The 23,942-nt window shown below is 38.1% G+C and overlaps 1 protein-coding gene across 1 annotated transcript in view; it reads left to right on the forward strand.

Moving 5' to 3' along the window:
* LOC120562714 (glutamate receptor ionotropic, kainate 3) overlaps positions 1–23,942 on the forward strand; it is a 110,786-nt gene that overhangs the window by 51,555 nt on the left and 35,289 nt on the right. Inside the window, exons 2-7 of the mRNA XM_039806565.1 lie at positions 9,241–9,414; positions 9,647–9,904; positions 10,075–10,256; positions 13,232–13,285; positions 16,249–16,419; positions 18,345–18,488. Coding sequence (XP_039662499.1) covers positions 9,241–9,414; positions 9,647–9,904; positions 10,075–10,256; positions 13,232–13,285; positions 16,249–16,419; positions 18,345–18,488 — 983 coding nt within the window. The remainder of the gene's footprint in view (positions 1–9,240; positions 9,415–9,646; positions 9,905–10,074; positions 10,257–13,231; positions 13,286–16,248; positions 16,420–18,344; positions 18,489–23,942) is intronic.

Below are 23,942 nucleotides of genomic sequence, written 5' to 3' on the forward strand. Positions count from 1 at the left end.
CTGTAGGGCTAACACTCTGACAAACACATTCACTCGAAACACCTACAGGCAATTGTAGAGTCTTAGATTCACCTGACCTGCATGTGTTTGAACTGCGGGAGGAAAGCAGAGCAGTGGGGGGAAACGCAAGTGAACATGGGGAGAAGAACCACAGCTAAGATCAAACCCAGAACCCTTTTGCTGTGAGGTTACTTTGCTAACTAATGAGCCAACATGCTGCCAGACACCATTAATTAACCAACACCCTTAATTTCCTTTGATGATACTTATCATTGATTAAATGCAACAGATTCCTGGCCTGCTTTTCTTTCTATGTGTGGTACAAAATGCAGTATTGGCTAACTCAACCGCTGGTCTCAGTATTGTATAACAGTTAGTCCCAAGTGTTGTGTTGTTACCCATAATTATGAGGAAACATATTCTTCCCGAAATTGGCCGCATTTCCAAACGTTCATGGTGGTTTGTGTGTGTTCTTTGTGTTGGTCATTGTTAGCTGCCATCATTGTGTAACTGAGTGCTGTTGCACATCCAGGGAGACAGGATGCTATTCACAGGGAGATTGGGAATCCCACCAGTGAAAAGAAAGTACAAAAGAGCAACCCTGCAGAGATGCAGTGGGCGAGCACATATGTATCCAAGAGCATAATGAGCTAGTTTCATTGTTTGGGCATTGGTTTGTCTGGCAGCAAGGAGTTTGTTTAAACAAGCACAATGTATCATACAATGGAAGGAAATACGAATAAAATATGTATATGTACCCCATACTTCCTATCTACCTATATCTTTAGTATATGCACATCTATTATGAGCTATGTCCAGAGGTTATGGATTTATATTGTTTTATATACAGTAGAAATACTTATCTATTTATTAATTTTGATATGCTTGGTTCATACATTTATTTTGGGTTTCTACTAGAACAGGTTTAGATGCTTAAATTAGGATCAGGATTAGATTATTATCCTAAACCTGTATTCAGCCTCCATATAAAACATTCCATTTTAGCGACTGTCTCTTTAAGCCCCCCTCCTGTGAAAGCCCAGTCAGCTCTGATTGGTCAACTTTTCCAAGTCTTTCACATCTGCGCTCTAGGCGTCTCTGCACCTTCATTTCAGCCATTGAATGACTAACCGCATTGTAGCGGCACAGTTTCTGAACATGGGCTCTGTGCATTTCTCTGTTTTGATACTTTGACAATATTTATATAACAACAACCTGCTTTATAATAAAAAAAGACATGGAAATCTAAATTTTTACAATATGGGACCTTTAATGTAATATACGTTACATTCAACTAAAAAAATTAAATCATATGCAATGTTTTTGTGAAGCTAGTTGTAACTGCAAGTAAGGTCAGGTTGTTGCTTGGCAGAAAATAACAGAAAGGTCATTGATCTTGCCTCTCCTCTGCACAGATTTCATGTTGAACAAGGGCAATGGTATCACAGTTTTTAACTCAGTAGTGGAAAGCGCAGATACCAAAAATGACCTTGCCTTGGTATTACATCGTGGGTACTGTATTTATTCTGAACACACATCTTGGAAAAGACAAAAATACCTTCAAACAAGGACATGGTATTTTTTTCAGCTGAAAATCGAAATTCCCTGTTTCCTTGAGACAATGGGTGTAAATCTGAGAATATTTGTGTTGTGTTGTGTGATTGCTTTAAGGACAGAAACAAACATATTCTCATAAGCACCAATGTTTACATTACATTGCAAGAAAATATGACTTCTGCGATCTTGGATGTAAGCCCAAACAATTGAATGAATGAATAATTATTGTTGGGAAAACATACCAGACTCCATTTTATCACAACGCAGTGCCCATATATAGAGGTTTACTCCTCAAGGCCCGAGTTCGACTCTGACCTGCGACCCTTTGCTGCATGTCATTCTGCCTCTCTCTCCCCTTTCATGCCATCATCTGTCCAGTCAAAAATAAAGCCTGAAATTGCCCCCCCCCAAAAAAAAGCAACCATGGATTTAAGCCAATACAATTAAAGATACCCATCTCTTTTGTAAGTAGGCAAATTTCATCAGAAATTAGTATAGTATATTAGTATATCAGTAAATGTAATATAGTAGAAACATGTTGAATGTATAATGTTACCTCTCAACTGCATAATGTATAACTTTATCATTATTTTGTAAAATCCCCCCCCCCTAAAAAAAAAATTTAAAAAAAACGCGACACCATTCTACTTTAATGTTGCTTTGTTTTGGCAGACTGTGCTCAGATCACTCTCTTTAAAGTCTCAAGTCAGTAAATGCAGTGGATTTTAAAAATAAGTATTTTCTGTGGTAGCCAGATGATTCCAACCTAAGCTGGCTTGCAGGCAGTCTGCCACTACAACAGCAGAGGGTGGGTTTATGCTTGCGCACTTGCCCACGTTGTTTGCTGAAACATAACATGTGGGGCTTTCATGCTACAACATGGATTTTTGCAAGGGCATGTACAGTTGAATGTGAAACTTATGATTTTGACTCGGCACAGCCTGTCTCTGTCAGTTTCTTAATGCTTTGCAGACCCCTCTGCACTCACAGCTTCTGTTTAAGAATAAAATTCATCCTCATTTTCATGCACACCACAGATTACCAAAGGCTTTCATTTAGCCTACATGCAGGCCAAATGTTTTATTAATGTATAAGTTATTAGCTTAAATAATAACACTTTATGTACTTGTAATCTGCATTTTGCAGTTTTGCTAGTTCTTTTTTTTATCTTTCTGAATATGTGTATTTGTGTTCAAATATCAATATTTAAAACTTTAATACATACAGTAAGCTGTTACCATGTAGTTGCCAGGTTAACTGCCCTTACTGTGTTTATGGCTATGTACTTTCTTGATTCCTTCACTTTATGTCAATAGATCTGCAAATCTGTAGCTCAATGGTTCAATACTTTATAATGCAAATGTTGCTGCCATGATAACACCACCCGGATGAGGTATATCAGCTACCGAAGTCTGTCTCTTGTTATTTTAGGCTTGGTTTCTTGTTACTGGAGCATTGCGGCCATGCGGTAAAAAACAGCAGTACAGATTAAGTGAGTAATCGGGAAATGACTTAGATACAGTGACTCTGATTAATAACTGGAGTAATCAAGAGTAGTCTGGCCAGTATTATTTGCTTTATATTGCATAGTTTTACACAATATTGTAACATAACACTTTCATATTTCACACTACCACTACTAGTTGTCCCTATGTCTGTTAATATTTCTGTTAAGTTTGAATGGTCTGGTTTCCCTTTCTGCAGTTTAAGAGTTGAATTTAGATCCTCCTCTCTTCACATACATCTGTCTGTGGCTTTTGAATGCAGCTGATCCACAAAGTCCTCAAAGGACAAATTAAGGAAACAACTGCAATTAGTGGCTGATTTATATATTGTGGTAGGACCTTAGAGACTAATTAAAGGCCTTTGTGTTCTTGTCTATTGGAGACATGCTAATTTGAAGCCTTTTGACTGAGATTCACAAGAACAAATGAAATGAAATGAAATTCATGCATCTCAATTTCCACGCGCCCACTGCAATAACGAACATTCAGTGTAGTTGTTTAAATGGGAACTTGTAAACATGTTCCATAATATTCCCATCTCTACATCATTAGAGTACATTTTGTGCGGTGCTAAAAAGAACTGCTTATCCATTATTGGATGGAGTTGCGGGAGCTCTTGTACATTAAAGCTTTAAGGCTATTGTGCTTATGGCAGTATTCTGAAAAGGGCAAAGCAAATTATCTGCAGGATTTTCCTCCCAAGGAGCAGGTTTCCCTCTGTTTATTAAATTTGTTAAAGTGCTTCTGAGCAATGCACATTTTATCCTCTTAACAGTCAAATTACTATATACTCCAGCAATTACTTAATGTACTCTAATGAGATTTCCCCATGAAATGGAAGGATTCATTTATTTTAATGTGACGGATTCCACTGGGCGGTTTATGCATCATGTCCCCTCGCAATCCAGGGAGGCTTCGAGTCATAAATAGTAAGATGAGCTTGGCTTCCAGAATTGCCACTCTGCCTAAAGCAGCAGAGATATGTGAGGCAGTGATTCAGGTACTGGGGGTCTGTTCAGGGGCATCAGCAGGTCACAGGTACTATTTCCAAGCTCAGCTCTCTGCAACCTGGTATTCTCTAGGATTAGTGAAATAATACCAGGTTGTCAGCCCAAAGGGTTGCAACCTCCTAAACACAAATAACACTAAAATAAATCACTTTGTGGTCTTTAATCCCACTAGGCCTAATTAAATTCAAGCCATTTAGATTTTTTTTCTGTGCCTTGTATTATATTTGAATGCATATGAATCTGGTAACCGTTTGGAAAAGTGTACCTAATTTAAAAAAAAATGTAAGATTATTTTAAGAACTATTTCATTCATCAAATTTATGGCAAGAATATCAATATTTCAGTGAAATGTACTCCAAATCTTCCAACAAAATAAGGCAATTGCTGAAATCATTAGTAGATTAATCGATTAGTCGATAGTCTGAAAACTAATTACAATAAAAAGAGAAATATATATTTTTATATAATAAAAAGAAATAACCAATTCTGATCATTGGTAAATTCCTGTCAAATATCAAACAAAAATGCCAAACATTGCCATGGGTCCGGTGTAAAGAGCCCCTATTATGCTCCTTTTCAGCATCATATTTGTACTCTTGGGGTCTACTAGAATAGGTTTACACTGTACATTGCGGCAGTGCCTCCACCTGAAACACACTGTCTGAGCTCTTGGCCCACCTTCCTGAAAAGCCCAGTCTGCTCTGATTGGTCAGCTGGCCCACTCTGTTGTGATTGGTCAACCAAATTCAAGCAAGCCACTGGACAGGCTGTACTTGCTCAGGTAGCACCTATGGGCAGCAAATATGAAAACCTAGGCTGGCTTTCTCAATCAGTGACATCATTAATTGAGGAATTTCAAACAGGAAGTACACTAGTACAGCAGTTGAGAAAAAGTGCTGTCTGTGGAAGAGAAAGCTCCATTGAGTGAAATGTGTTTTTTTTGTACTTTATACTACTATTACATACACCAGGGCTCCAGACTAACTTTTTGCACTAGGAGCACAGTGGCCCCCAACTGAAAATTTTAGGGGCGCAACCAGAAAATTTAGGGGCACACACCGTAAATCAACATCCTAACCAAATATTCACATTTCTACTAATTTCCACTGTATTACTAATAAATACTTTGATAATAGATGCAGAAATTACAATGTGCTGTTTCAAATTCAGTGTCACTTTTGAAGATTCAACATAGAAGGCACCTTTGCTGTCATGACAGTAAACAAAATATTAACAAAAATATACCAGCTCTAGTCTACAATAACAATGATTTCAACTTAAAATTAAACATGCATTGTTTAGGCTACTACCCTTAGGGTTGGGTACCCATACCTAAAATTCGGTTCCAGTACCCAATGGTACCTTTTTTCGGTACTTTCACAATTACAAATTACAGATAATTACAAAACAATTATTTCAGTTGTAAAAATAATTCCAAACCTATTTATCCTATGTACTTAGAACATTATGTTATTTTATTAGAATATGTTACACTCTAAAGAAATTAAACAAAAATAAAACCCCTCCATCTCTCCACCCAAACCCGTCCCTACAACCTATTAAATTAAATAATTATTAATTTCTTACTCACTGTAACTTTTTTAGCCTGTTTTATTTTCGTGACCGTTTTCAATTGCTCTTTAATGTTTCATGTAAAGCACTTTGAATTGCCTTGTTGCTGAAAGGTGCTGTAGAAATAAAGTTGCCTTGCCTTACAACCTCAGCCTGTCAGTCAGTCACCAGGGCACAAAAACCACTGTGCCTGCTGCTTGTCTCAGAGGAATTGTAACGTCAACAGCACCGCGACCGTTTTCGGCTCGCCATTAATATCATATCACAGCAAACGCTGTCTGCGTGAAGTTTTGAAAAACTGTAACCATACTTGCAACCACTTTATCGGCACTGCCGTGACTCACTGACTTCAACAAAACTGCAAAGCCAACGTAGTTTGCACCGTCCGCACGTCTGCGTGTGTGTGCGAGTGTGTGTGTTTGTGTCAGAGCTCTGCTCTCTGTCAATTTTCAGAGAGGACAGATAAGCTTGCGCTTATGCGCTCAGTTACCGACATTTCGACATTTAACGTGTAAAAAAGGGGGGCAAATTTACTGGTCGCACATGTGCGACTGGATGTTAAATTTAGTCGCACACTCTAAAATTTTGGTCGCAAAATGCGACCATTTAGTCGCAGTCTGGAGCCCTGTACACTAAAAACTATATAAAACACTAAACAAATTTGAAAAATCTGAAAGAATGCATAATAGGGGCTCTTTAAATGTGAGGATGAGCTGCTTTTCTCTTTTGTTATGTCATTGTAAGTTGGATATCTTAAGGCTAGAGAGATTTGACTCAAAGTCATAAACAGGCAGCAGAAATAACTTTAAAGATATCTACTACTGTGATTTGGTGTTAGAAATGTTGTAATCTCATTGCGGAGAAAACAGGTTTCAAAAGGTTGTCTCTATAACTCAAATGATGGCCATACAAGTTCAACTTAAGTACAGACATTTGTAACTTTTGATGTCGGTGAACTTTTTTCAGAATTGACGGAAGATGGCAGAGACATTTTGCTTTGTTATTGAAATGGATAATATGATGAGAGTGTAGGTGGAGAAGCCAGTCTCTCCATAAGCTGATGTCCCTACAGGCATCTTTTAAGAAGCTGTCAAAACTGTCTTCTTAAAGGCTGCAGCTCAGCCACAGAGGGACTTTGTTGTCTTACATTTGAAAGTATATTTAATGTTTGTTACTTTACCAATTACACACAAATGGTGGAATATAGACATGTTTTATGTTAGATGCCGGGGACATGACAGTGGAATACTGCCAAAGAAAATACTCTGACTTTTGAATACTCTGTCTTAAAAAAAAAAATAAAATAACTGGATGTGTTAGATTGTTTGAGCAAAACACTACGTTGCAATGTAACATAATCAAGGGAGATTAAATGTTGAATAAAGTTTATGAAGATATGGATGGACATGCACACTTATGCAGGGATATGCACTGGCTTGGTAGGGTGTCAAACTAAATTTCATATAAACCTGCATACATTTTTCCTCCATAAAGGACAATTCAGTAAGCATTGCACTTCCAACTCATGACGAGACTGCATAACAGATCAAAATAGACAAAACTGAAGCAACAGAGGCCACTATATGACATCATCATTTCGAAAGCTCCTCTTGGAGCTACAGAAGGCATTATACTGTTGTCACATGTTGAGTAGTACTCTCTATAACAAATAAACTGGTGTGTATTATATCTGTGGTGTTACCCTTTAAGTGACCTAATTTAAAATACTTTATTTTGGTTGTTTAACCTTTGTCTGGCCTGTAGACCTAATATGTCATAAAAAAACAAGTACATTACATTACATTACATGTCATTTAGCTGACGCTTTTATCCAAAGCGACTTACAATTAAGTGCATTCAACTGAGAAGGTCCAAACTCTAGACAACAAGTAGTAAGTGCAAGTACATTAGCTTTAAATAAGCTAAGCTACAAAGAAACAAAAGTGCAGGTTAAAGAGTTTTTTTTTTTTTTTTTTTTTAACCGAGGTGTAGTCGGAAGAGATGTGTTTTTAGCCTTCGGCGGAAGATGTGTAGGCTTTCAGCCATCCAGTAATCTGGCAAACTATTAAAACAAAGTTTTTCTCCTCTGCACTGCAGAAAGTAGTGCAGCACAGATGGTCTAATACACACCACCATCCTAAGCGATACTCTATTTTTATGTGCACATAGACATGTTTTGTAAGTTTTGAGAAGTGGTCAACCCCATCTAAAAAATGGAATACTTTCCTTTGAATTTCATGTAAAAGAAGAGTGCCCAAGTACAGTTATCTGCTCCACCAATGTGGTATTCTGGTGAAATAAAAGGACATCTTAATGGCGAGACAAGAGCCTGAGATATCCTGCTGCCCTGATGGAACAGAAACACACACACACACACACACACACACACACACACACACACACACACACACACACACACACACACACACACACCTTAAAATTATGTCTTTAGACTTCAAAGCTGATATTGGTTTTTCAGCTGAAAATGGAGAGGGTTGCTCCACGTTTGCTGAGCAAATTTAATACCTTGTGTTATGTGTGCTGCTCCCCTCGCTGCTAGTCCTAAGTGCAAATGCCTTTCAATATTTTCTCCATTTAGCCCTACCAAGAATTATGTCTGTGATTCTCATTTTTTTTCATGGCCCAAACTCCTTTATAAATAATTAGACCAATATGTTTGTTTAATGTTGACCAGTTGCCAGATCTTGTTTGACACGCATATCCACACACCATATACAATTTTCAACCCGTTTGTCACCTCAGCCTGGCAACCTATAACCCAGTTGCGCAGTTGATCTCTGTGCAAGCTTCGCAGAAAGTTCAGACCCGAAAGCGAGCCGATAAAAATGGCAGGTGAAGGTGGTGTTCCTGCAAAGAAATCAAAATATAGCTGTAAATTTCAACATGTTGGGTGCAACAATTGACATGCATCTTACCTAGTCATATCGACAACCTCCACGCTTTTAGTAAGGTGTGTCGCATTGATTTTAATGTAGCGCACGGCGGAGAAAATGACATTACCCAGCACATTAAAACACAGTGGCACCATCGCGCAGAAGAAGCACATAAGGGCTCACGGGCAATTTCATCCTTCATCATGAAAGAACAGACAGAGGCAGAAAACGTGAAGCAAGTTGAACTCAAGATGGCAATGTTGGTAGCACAGACTTACAGTACACTTAACAGTACCCCCCCCCCCCAATTCGCGCCGCCATGCCCCCGCACAAAACTCCCGGATTTTGAAAAACAAATGTTGGCAGGTATGTTTTATGGTTCTGCGGAGGCCTACGTAAGTGGCCTGATGTTTATACTTGTGCGCTGGTGTGTGCGTCGAGCCGGCGTGTGTGTGTGTATGTGTGTGTGTGTGTGTGGGGGGGTTAGAGCGAGGTAGAGAGAGACAGTGACGGTGATTAGCTTCGGTACGCTACCAAGCCACGGCCGAGCAACGTGCGTCGCTTCGACGTGTAGTTACATTTTTGGTGTAGGTTTGTGTCTTTGTGTACCTATGTGCGTAGCAACAGCCTAGATTTTACGCAGAAGTATAAATCAGCCTTAATTGTCATGGGCCTTACTTTTCTTTCTCTTTTGTTTTTCAGGTGGGATTTTCGAACAAACAGATGGACCTGTTTCACTTGTTAGCGCTGAGGAGCTTGCCTTTAAATTTGCTGTCAATAACATTAACAGAAACAGGACTTTGTTGCCAAACACAACATTAACATATGACATACAGAGGATTAATATCTACGACAGTTTTGAGGCGTCAAGAAAAGGTGAGTGGCTTGTTCTGTGTTTATTCAAGGATTGTGATTAAAGTATGGAGAAGCATCTGGTCAGTCAACAAAATATCTGTATTTCTTAAAAAAATCATGACAGTTTTTGGGTCACATTTCAAATCATTTCGTATTTACGGGAAAAAACCTTAACTATTTGGGAATCCTCACTAAATTGACTGTGCCTGAAGAGGTTACACACTTTACAGTCTCTTCTCTTGCCCTTCTCTAGCTTGTGACCAGCTATCTTTAGGTGTGGTTGCAATATTTGGGCCCTCACATAGTTCATCGTCAAATGCTGTGCAGTCCATCTGCAATGCGTTGGAAGTGCCACACATCCAGGTGCGGTGGAAACATCACCCCATGGACAACAGGGACAGCTTTTATGCCAATTTATACCCAGATTATTCTTCACTAAGCTATGCTATCCTGGACCTGGTGCAGTTTCTCAAATGGAAAACAGCCACTGTCGTCTACGATGACAGCACAGGTGAGAAGACTATTGTACTATTATATAATGTTACTGTATTCTCACAAACACAGTGCACATTTGCAAAGTGCAGCACTAAGAACAATGAATTTAGGAAAGAAAAATGGGATTGCATTTTCTGTGTGACACTGTTGGCCATGTCTTCTATTTGTGCCGTTTCTCTTCTTCAGGTCTTATACGACTACAGGAGCTAATAATGGCCCCATCCAGGTACAACATTAGGCTAAAGATCCGTCAGCTTCCTCTTGACACACAGGATACGAGACCACTTCTCAAAGAAATGAAGAGAAGCCGGGAGTTTCGGATAATCTTTGACTGCAGTCACCACATGGCTGCACAGATTCTCAAACAGGTTAGTGAGAGATTGTGGCACAGACCCTCCTGATGTCAAGGACGTGGTCCTTTTCCACACAGCTGTCACTTGCACCAGTTGATTCTTTAGCCTTCAGTTTATCAGATGTGTTGTCAATGAAAATATGGAGGCTTTGAATTGCCAAGAACTTGGGAGGGGAGTAGCAGCAGAAGGTGGGTCGGTAATAATTAAGCAGCAGTGAGTTTCTGCTGTCAGAGACTATGGGATTTCAACTTGTGCCACCTGCTTGCTCAGAACACCTTAAAAGTGTGACAACTACAGTAGATATCACATCTAAAACTAACCAATTGATATTTGTGTACTTGTATAGGATATACTTCCTGGTGAACAATCTTCTTATGATGTTAAGCATAGTCATAGTTTCATGTCGAGCTGTAATGCACAGCTGTTCATTTTTGTATCTGCAGCAGCTGGCTTTGTATTGTAGACTGTAAAACTGTAATCTATGTAAAGCATAGTTCTTACAATGGATATTGGGCCTTTACCATTTGATGCATTTGGAGTTTTAAATTGAGATATTTGAAAATAGTATAGAGCATTAAAAACAATGCTATAAAATAAGCTTATTGTACTGTTTTTAGTGTATATGGCCTTAATATGTTACAGAATATATACGCATTTGGATCTTGTTCAAATGATTAGCAACACTTTTCATGGATGAACTGTTGGCCAGACTTTAATATACATCCTGCAAAACAGGCACAAGATCCAAAATGCTTCATAATCAAAACGTATTTTTAATATAAATGAGTGTCAGTCAACAAAGAACTGTCAGTATGATGCGCAGAATAGAGATTGTGTAGGTGGCCTAATGCTCTAAAGATGACAGTAACAGGCCCCCCTCCATTCAGGGTGCTGTCAGCTTCTGTTAACAAGTTTACCGAATGCATCATCTCCTCCCAAGTTTTTTAAATAACTCAGTCCTCCTCTCAAGTTATTAAGAGTGACATATATTTGCTCATGGCCAGTCTGCACATATTGCACCAAGGAATTGAGGTGTCCTCTTGAGAGAAGAAGTGAGAGAAGGTTTTGAGGCAAAAATGCTCCAGACAGTTCCCGTCCATGATCAAATTGTCAGGGCACTACAGCTGAGAATACAGCTTTTTAAAATAAGAGAAAAGTTATGAGTGATGCCAAAAATACCACACCCACGGTGTTTGGTTATAAAACGACTAAAACTCTTGCGCAACAGCATTTAGCATCTTTTACTGCCTTTTGTGCATCATTGATCTGATACAGAGTGCCTAAATGTGTATATGTGAAAGCTTATGTTGCTCAATAGTGTACAGTATATAAGCTTGCAATTGAAAGGTGCTCTATCATAATCCTTCAGTATAGATATAGGGCTGAAATTAAGGTATATTTTCATTACCAATTAATCTGCTTATTATTATTTTTAATTAAATTATATATAGAATAGTTTGGTCAGTAAAATGCCCATCACAAGTTCAGAAAGCCAAAGTTGACACATTCAAATAGCTTTTCTTTTATAACCCACAGTCCAAAACCCCACAAATATTCAGTTTATTGACATTAAACACTAAGAAAAACTGCAAATGTTGACTTTGAGAGGCTGGAAACACAGAACCATAGGTATTAAAAAAAACAAAACAGAAACATAAAACACATAACAATATAAAAAAACTCAAATAGATGTAAGTACATTCAAACAATCTGGTAAAATCAGGCCACTATTAATATTGCAGCACACAAAGTATAATATCTCAATAAAATTTTGTGCAACAGTCACCTAAAACAACTTTTTTACTAAAGGCAAATTTGCAGGCAGCAGTGAAAAAAATTACCAGCTACTGAACTACAGAATCTTAACTGCTCCATTTACAGCTTTACAAAATGGTTGGTCCTATCCAAGACATTAAGTAGGTGTAATGTGACTTGACTGGTACAGCAGGTGCGCGCGCATTAAGGAGGATCTTGCACGTCTACTGTAAAAGGGTTTAAATATCAAGTACTGCTTTATGCCCTTCGAATATTTCATTTGTCATGTCATTATTCTCAACAAAATGTCGGGTCCTGTATTTGCTCCTGACAAGCTGACCTGCATTTAACATGCCTCTGTCAGGTTATATATCCTCTCAGATTGCATTGGAGAAAATGAGAAACGTCCCTGGTGTCTTCTAAAAGAACTCTGTGTGCCTTTTATTGTTATGTTTTTATTTTGTGCTGTGACCCTGCTACTGTCATATGGAGGTGTACTAAAATAAAAGGTTGATGAATAGAAATGCTGACAAAATTATATTGTATCATACTGTAAATTAATCCTGGACTGCAGCAGAGGAAAATTACTTAATTAATGAAAACTCCTGCTCACAATACATGACACAAAGTTTCAATGTCATGTATTTGGCTTGATGTCTATAAATGGAGAAGTGAATTTGCCTCCACATAAGTATAGCATCTTATTTACATAACCTTGGCTTTTTTTTTTTTTTCGTGACAGATGGTACAATTAAATAGGAAGAACAGCCGCCATGGGATTGCGGTGCCTTTGAATGTAGATTGAGTGAAACAAGTGGCAGTGATGGAATGTTCGGATATGAGGCAAAGATTACCGAGCTCTTTTGATTGAAGGCTTTCTTCACTGCTGGGATAACGTCATGTGCCCTGAGCCATTGCAAACCATTTAAATGCATAGAAAAGCATCAAGTACTGTTGCTATTCTGCGGACCACACATGGTGCCAAAATCCTGATAAACGATAGCAGAAACTTGCCCACAGAATGTTGCTAACAGCGTGTTACTCAATATGCTCATTAAAACCTGGCTATTTTGTTCATAACTGATGAAGTATTTTTTGTGCATTTCTTTGGTTATTTCTTCTAACAGTGCTGTTGATTCTAAAATGTCCTGACATGACAAAATGACCATTTTCCCTATCCTGTCTCTATTCATTCACAACTTTATTTCCCATCCTCCGTCTCTGTATCCTTCCAGGCCCAGACCATGGGGATGATGACAGAGTATTACCACTATATCTTCACCACTCTGGTAATGTACCATGCTTGTTAATGCAAAATAGAGCCTTGTTTGTTCTCATCTCCACCACCGTTTGAGTTTTTGATGAATAGTGGCTAATTGCCAATAGAGTTTGGATCCAGTCCATAATATCAATTTTGTTTGACAAGCTGGAGGAATAATAGAGTCTTCAGTGTGCTGTAGTAAACACTCAGCTTTATAGGGAAATCAACAGAAGTCTTTGTGGTGGCAGCATAAAAAAACAACAGCTTGAGATTCAAAACTGAATGTGGCTTCCAAGTTCGAAAAAGACCCAAAATGGTCCTCTGTGAGCACTTAACATAATATATAAATAAATGCCATATATATTTAAAAATGATAATGATCTAAATGTGAACAAAATGGTAAAAATCCTACCGTCATTAATTATTTCAGTTGATTTAACTTCATGGTGATTGTGGAGGCTGCAGTTTGTGGTACTGTCAAATTGTATTGTGTTCTACTTGCATGTGTTTCTATAATTTTGTCCATCCCATGTATATCAAAGAGGGTAGGCTAAATAACAAAAACCCCTCTCTCATATATTGCAATACAATTCAACAGCACCACAAAATTATCAAGTTGAATAAACAAAAACTGAATATCATTCATTTATTAAAGTAGAACTTATTACAGGACTGTAATAGACTGTACTGTACTGTACTGGCAACTGAGTGTATGTCTTCAGTATGAACAAGTGCCACAGAACGAGTAAAGAATTCAGTATTGAGTCTAAAATATTGATGATTTTGGTCGTTTTTATTATTATTAACAATAAAAGAAGATATAGCCAGCCTTACCCTTTAAAAATAAAATTGATTTAGGCTTGAGCATGATGTTATTCAGTTTCAGACATGTTTAATGCAACCTGGGTTACCGTTTCATTCCCGTCTTGAGCATTTACAGTTGTCACTCTGATAAAAAAAAAAAAAAAAGCATCTCATCTAACTAATACAAGCAGACCCAGCAGGGAGCCGTTGCTGCTCGTCACTGAGACGCTGACTATCTGGAGACAAACAACAGACTGAATGGGAATAAATACCAGCATGATCTGTGCTGTTCCTTTCACTCTCTGTTATCGTCTCCATTTCTGCTTCTCTCGTGCACACACACCCTCCTTTTCTCTCCGGACTCGTCCAGTCTGTTGTGATAATGTGATATGATACGAAGGTCTAGGCATGATGTGTGTCATCTTTCACTCGACAGTGTGACAATGACATTGTTCTGCCATACGTTATGTTTGTGGAGCATGTCTATTGCTTTAATAGGGGTATTCAAAACTCCTTTTTAATGCCAGTGTACGGGAATTGTGTGTTTTAAGTGTAACAGTGTTTTAAGTGTAACAGTTTCCTAGCAGAGGGAACATATATATATATATATATATATAAAGAGGATTAACTTAAAACTTTTATTTCATTATCTGCAACAACATTTTCACATTAAGGTAGGATATTCTCATAGAATCAGAGTATGGTATCTATCTAATGCTGCAATAAGCTGTCATATTGATAGACACACACCATTAAGGAGATTATACCTGGTGGCTTGATTTGATCCTAAACGATGAATACTTGCGTGGTATACATGGCAATACAATTTCCTCTCGATGGAATCCACTGATGGCTGAGTTTTATCTTCTGAGGTGAGGGAAATGCCGACTTATTAGAGCGTGAAAAGCCAACAGCAGTGATATGGGGTAATAACTTCCTTGTCCTTTAAAATGAGTCTGTCATAGCTATCTCTGAGAACCTGAAGCTGAGAACTTTGTTGTTTGCCACCTGCATAACACTTCTGTATGCACTCCAACATGTACAGCATTTTCTCCGGGTAAAGATATTCAGTGTAATTCTGCTGTAGGATTGTGTTGATTTTGTGTTATAGATGTGTGTTGAAGGCAACACTGCAAAAAGTGAACTTATAATTGGAACAAGTCACTTTTTTGACATCCCAAAGTGCCCTAATAGAAACGAGGATGTCACAAAAGATGAATTACATTTTTTTACAAACAATTCTGTCTCAGTTAGTTTGTATTCTTAGCTTCAAAGCTAACAAACTTGTAACCTGATCTACTTTCCTGAGCATTTCTGAATATCATATAGAACAACAGTGATTTACTTTGATCTCTGTTGACAAAAGAGAGTACTGTACTGTGTTCTAGTGGGAAAGAAATAAAAAAGAAAGAAATATTTCAGTGACTGGCAGCGACCGTTCTTCACAAAGTGTCTTACACGCTCTCATTCCCCCAGCACTAACCCTACAGGGTGCTAATGAAATATCTATGTTCATCCAAATGTCTTTTCCAAGCCCCCTGGCCTATTCCGGCACGACATGTGTCAACATGCGACTTCACACTTCAGCTACAATGGCTGCCCCAGAAATTACAGTGGCTCAAATTGAATTGCTTTTGCTTAGAAGTTGCCAAGGGAATTTAAGTGTTGAATAATTAATATGATCCAATATAATTGGTGGTTTCTTTTTTCATGTTCTTTGATTTGTATAAGCAGAGCTACTAACTATTCTTATCAAGTAAAACATTTGCACCTATAAAGATTCGCTCACATGAACATGATTAAGAAAGTCAAAATATATCACAAGCTTGTAGTTTGTGCAGTGTAATTTATTATTAAGTAGGCCCAAAAACAGTAACAATTTGTCAATTCTAAAAGGGTTTTCCAGCAGAAAAGCGACTCTGCCACAAGAGCCTTTTTAGATTTCATTTATTACACAGACACTGCTTCTAGACACTGTTTAAATCTCCTGATTTGTCATTGAAACTACTGTGTTTCTCCTTCCTTTCACTTCATTGGGTCTTAATATAGCATCTCTTTTAAACAGCAGCTGCATCATTCTCCTTCCATTTGAGACTAAACCATCCAGGTTGAATACTGAAAACAAGAATGCTCAATGCTGGCATACTAAATGAGAATCCCTTCTTCATTACTGTTGTCTCTCAAAAGGACCTGATGGCCATTGACCTGGAGCCGTATCGCTTCTGTGGTGTCAACATGACCGGCTTCCGCATCCTCAATGTGGATAATCCCCAGGTCGCATCCATTGTGGAGAAATGGTCGATGGAAAGGCAGATGCCCCCTAAACCTGACTCAGGCCTCCTGGAGGGCATCATGACGGTATGTTATATTACATCTGTATTGCTCCATATAAAGTTAGTCACAGGAATGTCAATACAAAAGTAACCACATGTATCTATATGTCTGTCTTATCTATCTGGCTTTTGTCCATGGTAAGAAATGGTTTTAACCTTAACAGAAACCCATGATAAATGATACCCATGATGTACCTCAGCAATATATTCACACTATACACTATATAACCTTTTATTGGGTACATCTTCTGATGTATACCAACAGTTGTCTCCTTTAGGCTGTGGCTCATATACAGTATGAACAAAACAAACACTGTGTAAAGAACGTCCACAGTTTGAGAGGTTCAGCTACAGTTCAACTAAATGTTGAATGGGAAAGATGCATATTTTAAGTGATTTTTAAAGTGGTATGGCAATAAGTACCATGGTTCAGTTCCAGCCTCCTATACAAAATATTGTCCTGGGATTATGTGCACCCCAATGTCACCTATTTACTCATGGGTATTGTGGGAGAATTATGGCTTGTTGATTAGAGAGGTTAGAAGACAATAATCAGTCAAACTTATACATATGTATGCAAGGTATGTAGTTAACTCAGTGAACAATTTAGGTATAGAAGGGGTCTAAGAAAGGACAACCTGTCTAGCATTATACCATTGTAGTACAGTTTTCTTTTACATTATCCAAGCAAAAAGCTGAAGCTACATTAACCTTAAATCCCTGAACCTGAATGACTGAAGAGGAGAATGTGCCACCTCATCAGAAGAATTCCTGTTCAGTTCTGGCATGTTGATGGCAGTGTCAGATATTGGCATGAATAGCACAAATCCACTGGGTTATATGTTATGCTTTCAACAGTACATGTGGGGGTGATATAATGCTGTGGATTCATTAAGCCCTTTCGCACCAATTACCCTTTAAACGCGTCATTCTCCCTTCACATTGTTTCAGACCAGGTGCATCCCTTTACAGCTATTCTTTGTTAAATGGATAGTTTATAATGGATAATGGATGGTGCCATTGTCTCAGTATGTTTCTAGGAAAATGATAGGGACTTTCTCCAATGGCCCACACATTTCAGATAGTAAACTCAGTATAGCCCATTTGGAATGAGATAAAGAATAAATGTTCATAACATGAATGTGCTACTAACAAATCTGCAGACATGTACTGTAATTATGCCATCAAGACAGAAAGATCTTTATGGAAGGCTTCCAGCTCTTGTTGAATCCATAGCTGCAGGCTGTTCAGGCTATTCTGGTGGAGGATTCAGACTGTCACAGATTGTGTAGCTACAGTAGTGTTGTCAGTAAATAGATGTATAGTCTGAAAGAAATGGTGATTATAGTAGAGGTGGTGATGGGCCATTTGTGACATATGGCCAGAAAGCAATTGCCATGTTATAAATATTGACCTTCTTTACCTAGCGAATTAAAGGGAGATTATTTACTTGAATCTTTTTTCATGTCATATGTCCACTAATGGGCAATTTCCATTGATCTGCTATTACACATTTATCATCTAATGTAAACTAATTATTGCAAGGAATTTTGCTTTAGTTTCATTACTTTGGAATAAACCTTTTTGTCCAAAATGCAAGAGTATAGGCTGACGTTAAAGTTCAAACTCAAAGGATTGTAACCTGCTATTAAATTGAAGTGCTTATGTACACTGTCAAAAAGCATAGAGCAACTAAACCTAAATTACTGATGTCTAAATATGCTGAAGGCAAACTGTATGTCAGTTATGTAAACAAGACAAAAACAGCACTGTATTGAGGTATCAGTTGAGGAAACACATGAGGTGCTCATATGTCAAATATTAATTCAATTCTTCAGTTATGTATGTGAATTTATATCAAGCTTATAGAAGATTAGAGATTGATGGTGACCAAAATATGTATGTCTTTCCACAGGCATCAGCTGAATTAATGTTCACCCCTTATTTCAGACAGATGCGGCCCTGACCTATGATGCAGTCCACATTGTATCCGTCTCATACCAGCACGCTCCACAGATGACGGTAAACTCGCTGCAGTGCCACCGCCACAAACCCTGGAGATTCGGAGGGCGCTTCATGAGTTTTATCAAAGAGGTGATGGAACACCTTTGGCCTATTGCTATCTGATATAAGTGTTATTGATATTAGAGCATACTGATTGAGTGGTAAGCATGACAATAGGAGTGGAGTGAGGACCGTGTAGTCATTTGGGACTTGGATATTTATGCAGCAAATCAATCATATCCACACACAAAGCAAACCAAGCCGTGATAGACACATCAAAGCAGTGTTGTTGTCAGCTTTATAAATTCCCTGTATTCATAACCTATTTTCCAGAAAGCACGTACTGTAACCTTTTGAAAGCACAACTAGTGTAATCGGCTCTTATTTAATCTAACATGGGAGTCTGACAGTGCCTCAGAATACACAAACAAGCCTGTGCAAAATGGCAGAAAAAGAGTGTGCAGAGATGCTACTATTTGTATCTTGATTTGTTCAAAGAACAAAATCATTTGAATTTTCCAAGGTGTGGTTTTTAAATGGCAGGAATTCCATTTGTTTTCCCTTTTATAATTGCCATTTTATTGCAAAAGCGAAATTAAAGCATTAACCTCCTGAATCTCTAATCAGGATCCCTCATCTGTGGTAACTGCCCAATAAATTTGCATATACCCACAGAGCAATCAGAATGATGGCTACGGGGGGCTGTCCATATAAAAGGGCAGAGCTTAACATTTTTCCTCATCCACTTATCATTAGCAAAATGGCTGACAACTTCTGTTTGGTACCCATGGCTCCATCGAAAGATTTTCTCCGTAGTGCTAAGCATCCTGATGGCATTTGCAACTAGTTTCAAGCCAGTTTGGGCCTATTTTCCAGAGAGGATCTCTGTTGAGCTTTACTGTGATGACAGTGAGTGTGGAAAGAAAAAGCAGGTCCGCCAAACCCAATAGCTCCCCTTACGATTTTAATGTTAGTGACGTTTCAAGCCCAAGGCTCTTCCTCAGACAGTGAGAGTTTGGCCATAGATCTCATGAGCCCAACTCACATATCCACAGCATGACAGCAGCCTTCTCCATGGAGATGTTAAAGACACTAAAGAGTAAAATGTTCCAACACTGAGGAACCAGGGCCAAAGTCAGAGTAGGCTGCCATTGTAGCTCGGGCTGGCCACCTTCGGATATCACAAAAGGCATAGTAACATAAAGTATCTGCTTTGAAAGAAAGTGTGGGTGAGTGAGAGGTTAGATATGGCCACTGCTTGTGGCTCCTCCGAGGCTTTCCTTCAACACCGGGCAACGGCCTTGAAAAAGCAAAGCCAGATTTTCCATAATGGTACCAGTCTCTTTCTTTCCACTGAAAAAAAGAAAACCTTCCCCTAAAAAAAAAACTTTAAAAAAAAAAAAAAATTTTTTTTTTTTTTTTTTAACTGAAATGAGGACTAGTAAATGAGGATGATCGTCAGTGGTGAATAGGGTTGGGTATTGTTTGGGTTTTAAATGATACTTTTAAAATGGTGCCGCTGCCTAAACATTGCCTGAACCAATACTTTAAAAAAGGAAAGAAAAGCACACAGTCAGTGACATTAAAAGATGGCTTATTTATTGCTATGGTCAAATTTAAATGATTTATTTAAAATGTAATAATAACAATAACTAATTTCACTAGTCAATTGCTGTTAAACGATAAGAAGAAACAACTATGAATGCACCATGAGCTTACGAGGTGCAATTGAACGTACCAGTAAGTCCCGTCAGTGTTGTTTCTCCAACAATTCCCGGTGTTGGAATCCTTTCAAGTGAAATACAGCCACACGTTAGACTGTTGCGCTGTCAGCATTTTAAGCATGTTTAAGCCAGCTACTAGCTAATGGTAGGCTAACGCTACCTGCTGCCAAGTGTGTTAACTAGCGTCCCGTGCAGTGATGCTTCTGTTGCTTCCAACGTCCACATTGGAGCGTCAGAGAGCAACACAGCTTTTAATTGGCACCAAAACGATGGACCAAAATCCGCGTTGTCATTCAGTCCAGTAGATACCGGTTGTTTTTCGGTACCCAACCCTAGTGGTGGACTGAAGGAGATGGTGGGGACAGGGCCCTGAGGGATACATTGAAAGTACATGTAATCCAGCAATTTGTAAGGAAGCATCAACAATGAATATGTAATTACTACTTGTTGGAAGCTGAGAAAAAAAAATAAATAAATTGCACACTTTTCAACCATTACTATAATAGTAAGAATGTGTTGTGTCAAATTGTGCTCTCAAATCTAATGCCCCGTATTATGTTTTACTGCTACACATCCCGAAGTGGCACAACATTAATACTATTGTTTGCCTAAGTTGTAGCAACAATGCCTGCTTGTCTGCCAAATGTGCTAACACAATATCGCAAAGTAATATACCATTACAATGCACAACAAACAATGGCTCAGAGTCACAATGTGTCAGTTAAAAGAAATGGTGAGCATTGTTAGCTATTTTATTTTTTTATTTTATTGGTTTATTTGAAAGGGACCATGCATATTTATGAACATTGTTGTATAAAAAACACCATGTAAATATGCCGGAATTAGTCAAATAACTACTTTTCATCTGCAGTCCCTAGGCAGGTGACAATACAGTAGGACTAACACAGAGACAGCCAGCAATCATACAGCACTCATTCACTATAAATTAAAAGGTACACATAATGGTGACAAAACAAACAAACAAAACTAAAAATGCATGATGACAAAGACATTATTCATCCACCTCTATATTTCATTCAATTTAACAGTGAAAGTGTATGGGTGAAGAAATGTGTGAAAGTTAAAAGTGAGTACATCTCTGGTTTTCTAGGAGCCGCTGTTTTAAGTGAGTTTTAAAAGGTGTTGACTGTAGGACACTCTCTTATTGGGAGGGGCAAGCTATTCCAGAGTTTACCTCCTATTATTGACATGATGTTTTGTCCAGAAGTGGTGCGTCTAAATGGTATCACACAGTCCCCTTTTACAGAGGCCTGTGTACTACCTCCACTTTCAACTCTTTGGAAAAATCCATGCAGCGGAGGGGGGGCAAGATTATGTAACTCTTTATATACCAAACAAGCATACTTGAAATTATTGAAATTGTGAAAGCTTAGAAATGTATGTCTCTCTAAGATATTGCAATGGTGAAATGACAATGCCTTTTTATCAAAAGTTTTTGTGGCTTTCTTAAATAGAGATTCAATTCTTTTAAGAGTAGTTATGCTATTTAATGACCAGTTTGTAAAACAATACTCAATATGTGAAAAGATCATAGTATATAAGAACAACTTGGCAGCTTTGGTGTCAAGAAATGGCCTAACTTGTTTAAAATTCAGCAAATTGAATTTAACTTTATTTGCCACCTTTTTTACATGACTTTTGAATGTTAGGGTGGAGTCATATATGACTCCTAGATACTTGAATTCATTAACAATATCAAGTTCCTGTCCTCTAAGGAACACATTAGAATGTGACACCTTCATGTTTTGTTTGGTAAACGCCATAAAGACTGTTTTTTTGGTGGTTTTTTTGGTTTAGGTAGAGACATGACTTAGTGAGCCAGTCATCAATGTGAGCCATTGCAGATGTAAGTGCAATGGCTTACATCTGCATTATATCCCAACAAGCATCACCATTAGCAGCTATGTTGGAATAGTATTACACTGTCCCTGTACAAACATACAGTACTGTAGTGTTCGGTTATAAAAACACTTACTCAGGCCTGATTTACACTCTATTCTAGACAGGCGTCTGACATGTTCTGAAGGTCGAATTGGCCCTTCGGATGTGATGTGGCTGAGGCATTTATGTCACTCTCTGAATTAGAGCTGTTTGAACATGCCACCCACCTCAGTGGCGCTAGGCCAGATGGAATGAGGTACGAGGGGGTTTGAAAAAGGAGTGTGCCACAGATTTCTCCTTGAAGCTTCGATCTTCTCACAACAATTTCTGGCAAGCTACAAGGAAGCCAAGTGATAGCTATAGCCTGTAGGGTTGTAACAGTTTGGATTTTAAATATCAGTCAAGTGTTGCAACTCGAAACACAGGGATTGATTACTCAACTGAAACAAGACTTAGCCTATTAGATAATTAGTGCGTGCATCACACACTGTGACTTAATGAAAATGACACTGATAGACAATTAAAAATCGTTTTTTGCAGAAAGATCACCACAGACAAAAGAGTAATAAATAAGATATTGATATGATTTGAGGGTTCCACCCTCAATTGTACAAATGCAAAGACTAAACTAAAACACACAATTGCAATCAGATACAAGTGAGATGCCTTTGCTAAAAGATGGCTAACACTATTAGCATAAATGTGAGAAAAAACGGTAAGTAGACTGTCTGTGTGTTTGCTTATAAACACATCTGTAGAGGTGTCAGGTATCAGGGAATCGTAATAGAGGGCAGTTATGTGTTTTTCCACCTCATGGGGAATCAAGCAAAAGGAGATGGTTGTTAATTAACTCCGTAGTCTGGAGGGAAAATATGTTGAAGGCGTTGAGATGTAAAATGTAATTAAAAAAAGGAAATGCAGCCTGTACGGTTTGTGCTTGTACTTTTGATCTGTGTGTGGGTGTGAATTTACACTCAGTGAGAGATAGAGGGTGTTGTAGTGTGTATTAGAGTGTGTGCGTGTTTTGTTGACAGCCGTTCATACATTTCTCTCTGCTTATTTGTTTTGTCATATTGTAAGGTGTACCAAATATTGTGTTATGTACATAAACATACAAGACAGTAGGTGTAAAGTAGTAGATGAATCAGTACCACTTATAAAATATGGTTTAGGCAAAAATTAAGCAATATAAGCCCCCTGAATGTATTGATTGCATTAGATTGTACAGAGGTTAAGACTCTTATTGTATATAGTAATAACAATAATTATAAGTTTATTTGATATAATCGCGATTACATTTTTTTTTTATCGTTTGACTGCCCTAGTAAAAATACAGTAAGATCCAACAGAAAATAAGCAAAAAATTATTGAAAGACCAACGAAAATAATTTAAAAGATTAAAACCTAAAACCCAAAGTTACAAACATGAGTCAAAAGTGAATTTAAACAAGTTTCAGCTGCTGTTTAAAAGCTTTAACAGAGACTGCAGAACGTAAGACAATAGGAAGGGCGTTCCACAGGTTTGGGAAGGAACGGTCACCTTTAGGTTTTAAACGAGTGCGTGGGACCACGAGTAATCCCTGGTTAGAAGACCTGAGGGACTAGGGGTGGGGGACAAAATCAATACAGCATAGTATCGCAATATTTTCCGTGGCAATACTGTATCGATACACAGACGCCAAGTATCGATCTTTTTATTATATATGTGTTGGTCAGTTTGTCAGCTTGACAAACCCATTTTGCAGCAATAAAAGTAAAGTGAGATGAACAAACAGAGAAATGTATCTTTTTAGATAAAACAGAGGTTGACAAAGTTTTCTTTTGGGGACATAATTTGAAATTGGGAAAAATTTGAAGTTGGAAAAAAGGTAATAAATTGAAATTTATCGCAGAATATTGCAATATCTTTAAAATCGCA

The sequence above is a fragment of the Perca fluviatilis genome, chromosome 7, assembly GCF_010015445.1.
Source record: "Perca fluviatilis chromosome 7, GENO_Pfluv_1.0, whole genome shotgun sequence".
Lineage (NCBI taxonomy): Eukaryota > Metazoa > Chordata > Actinopteri > Perciformes > Percidae > Perca > Perca fluviatilis.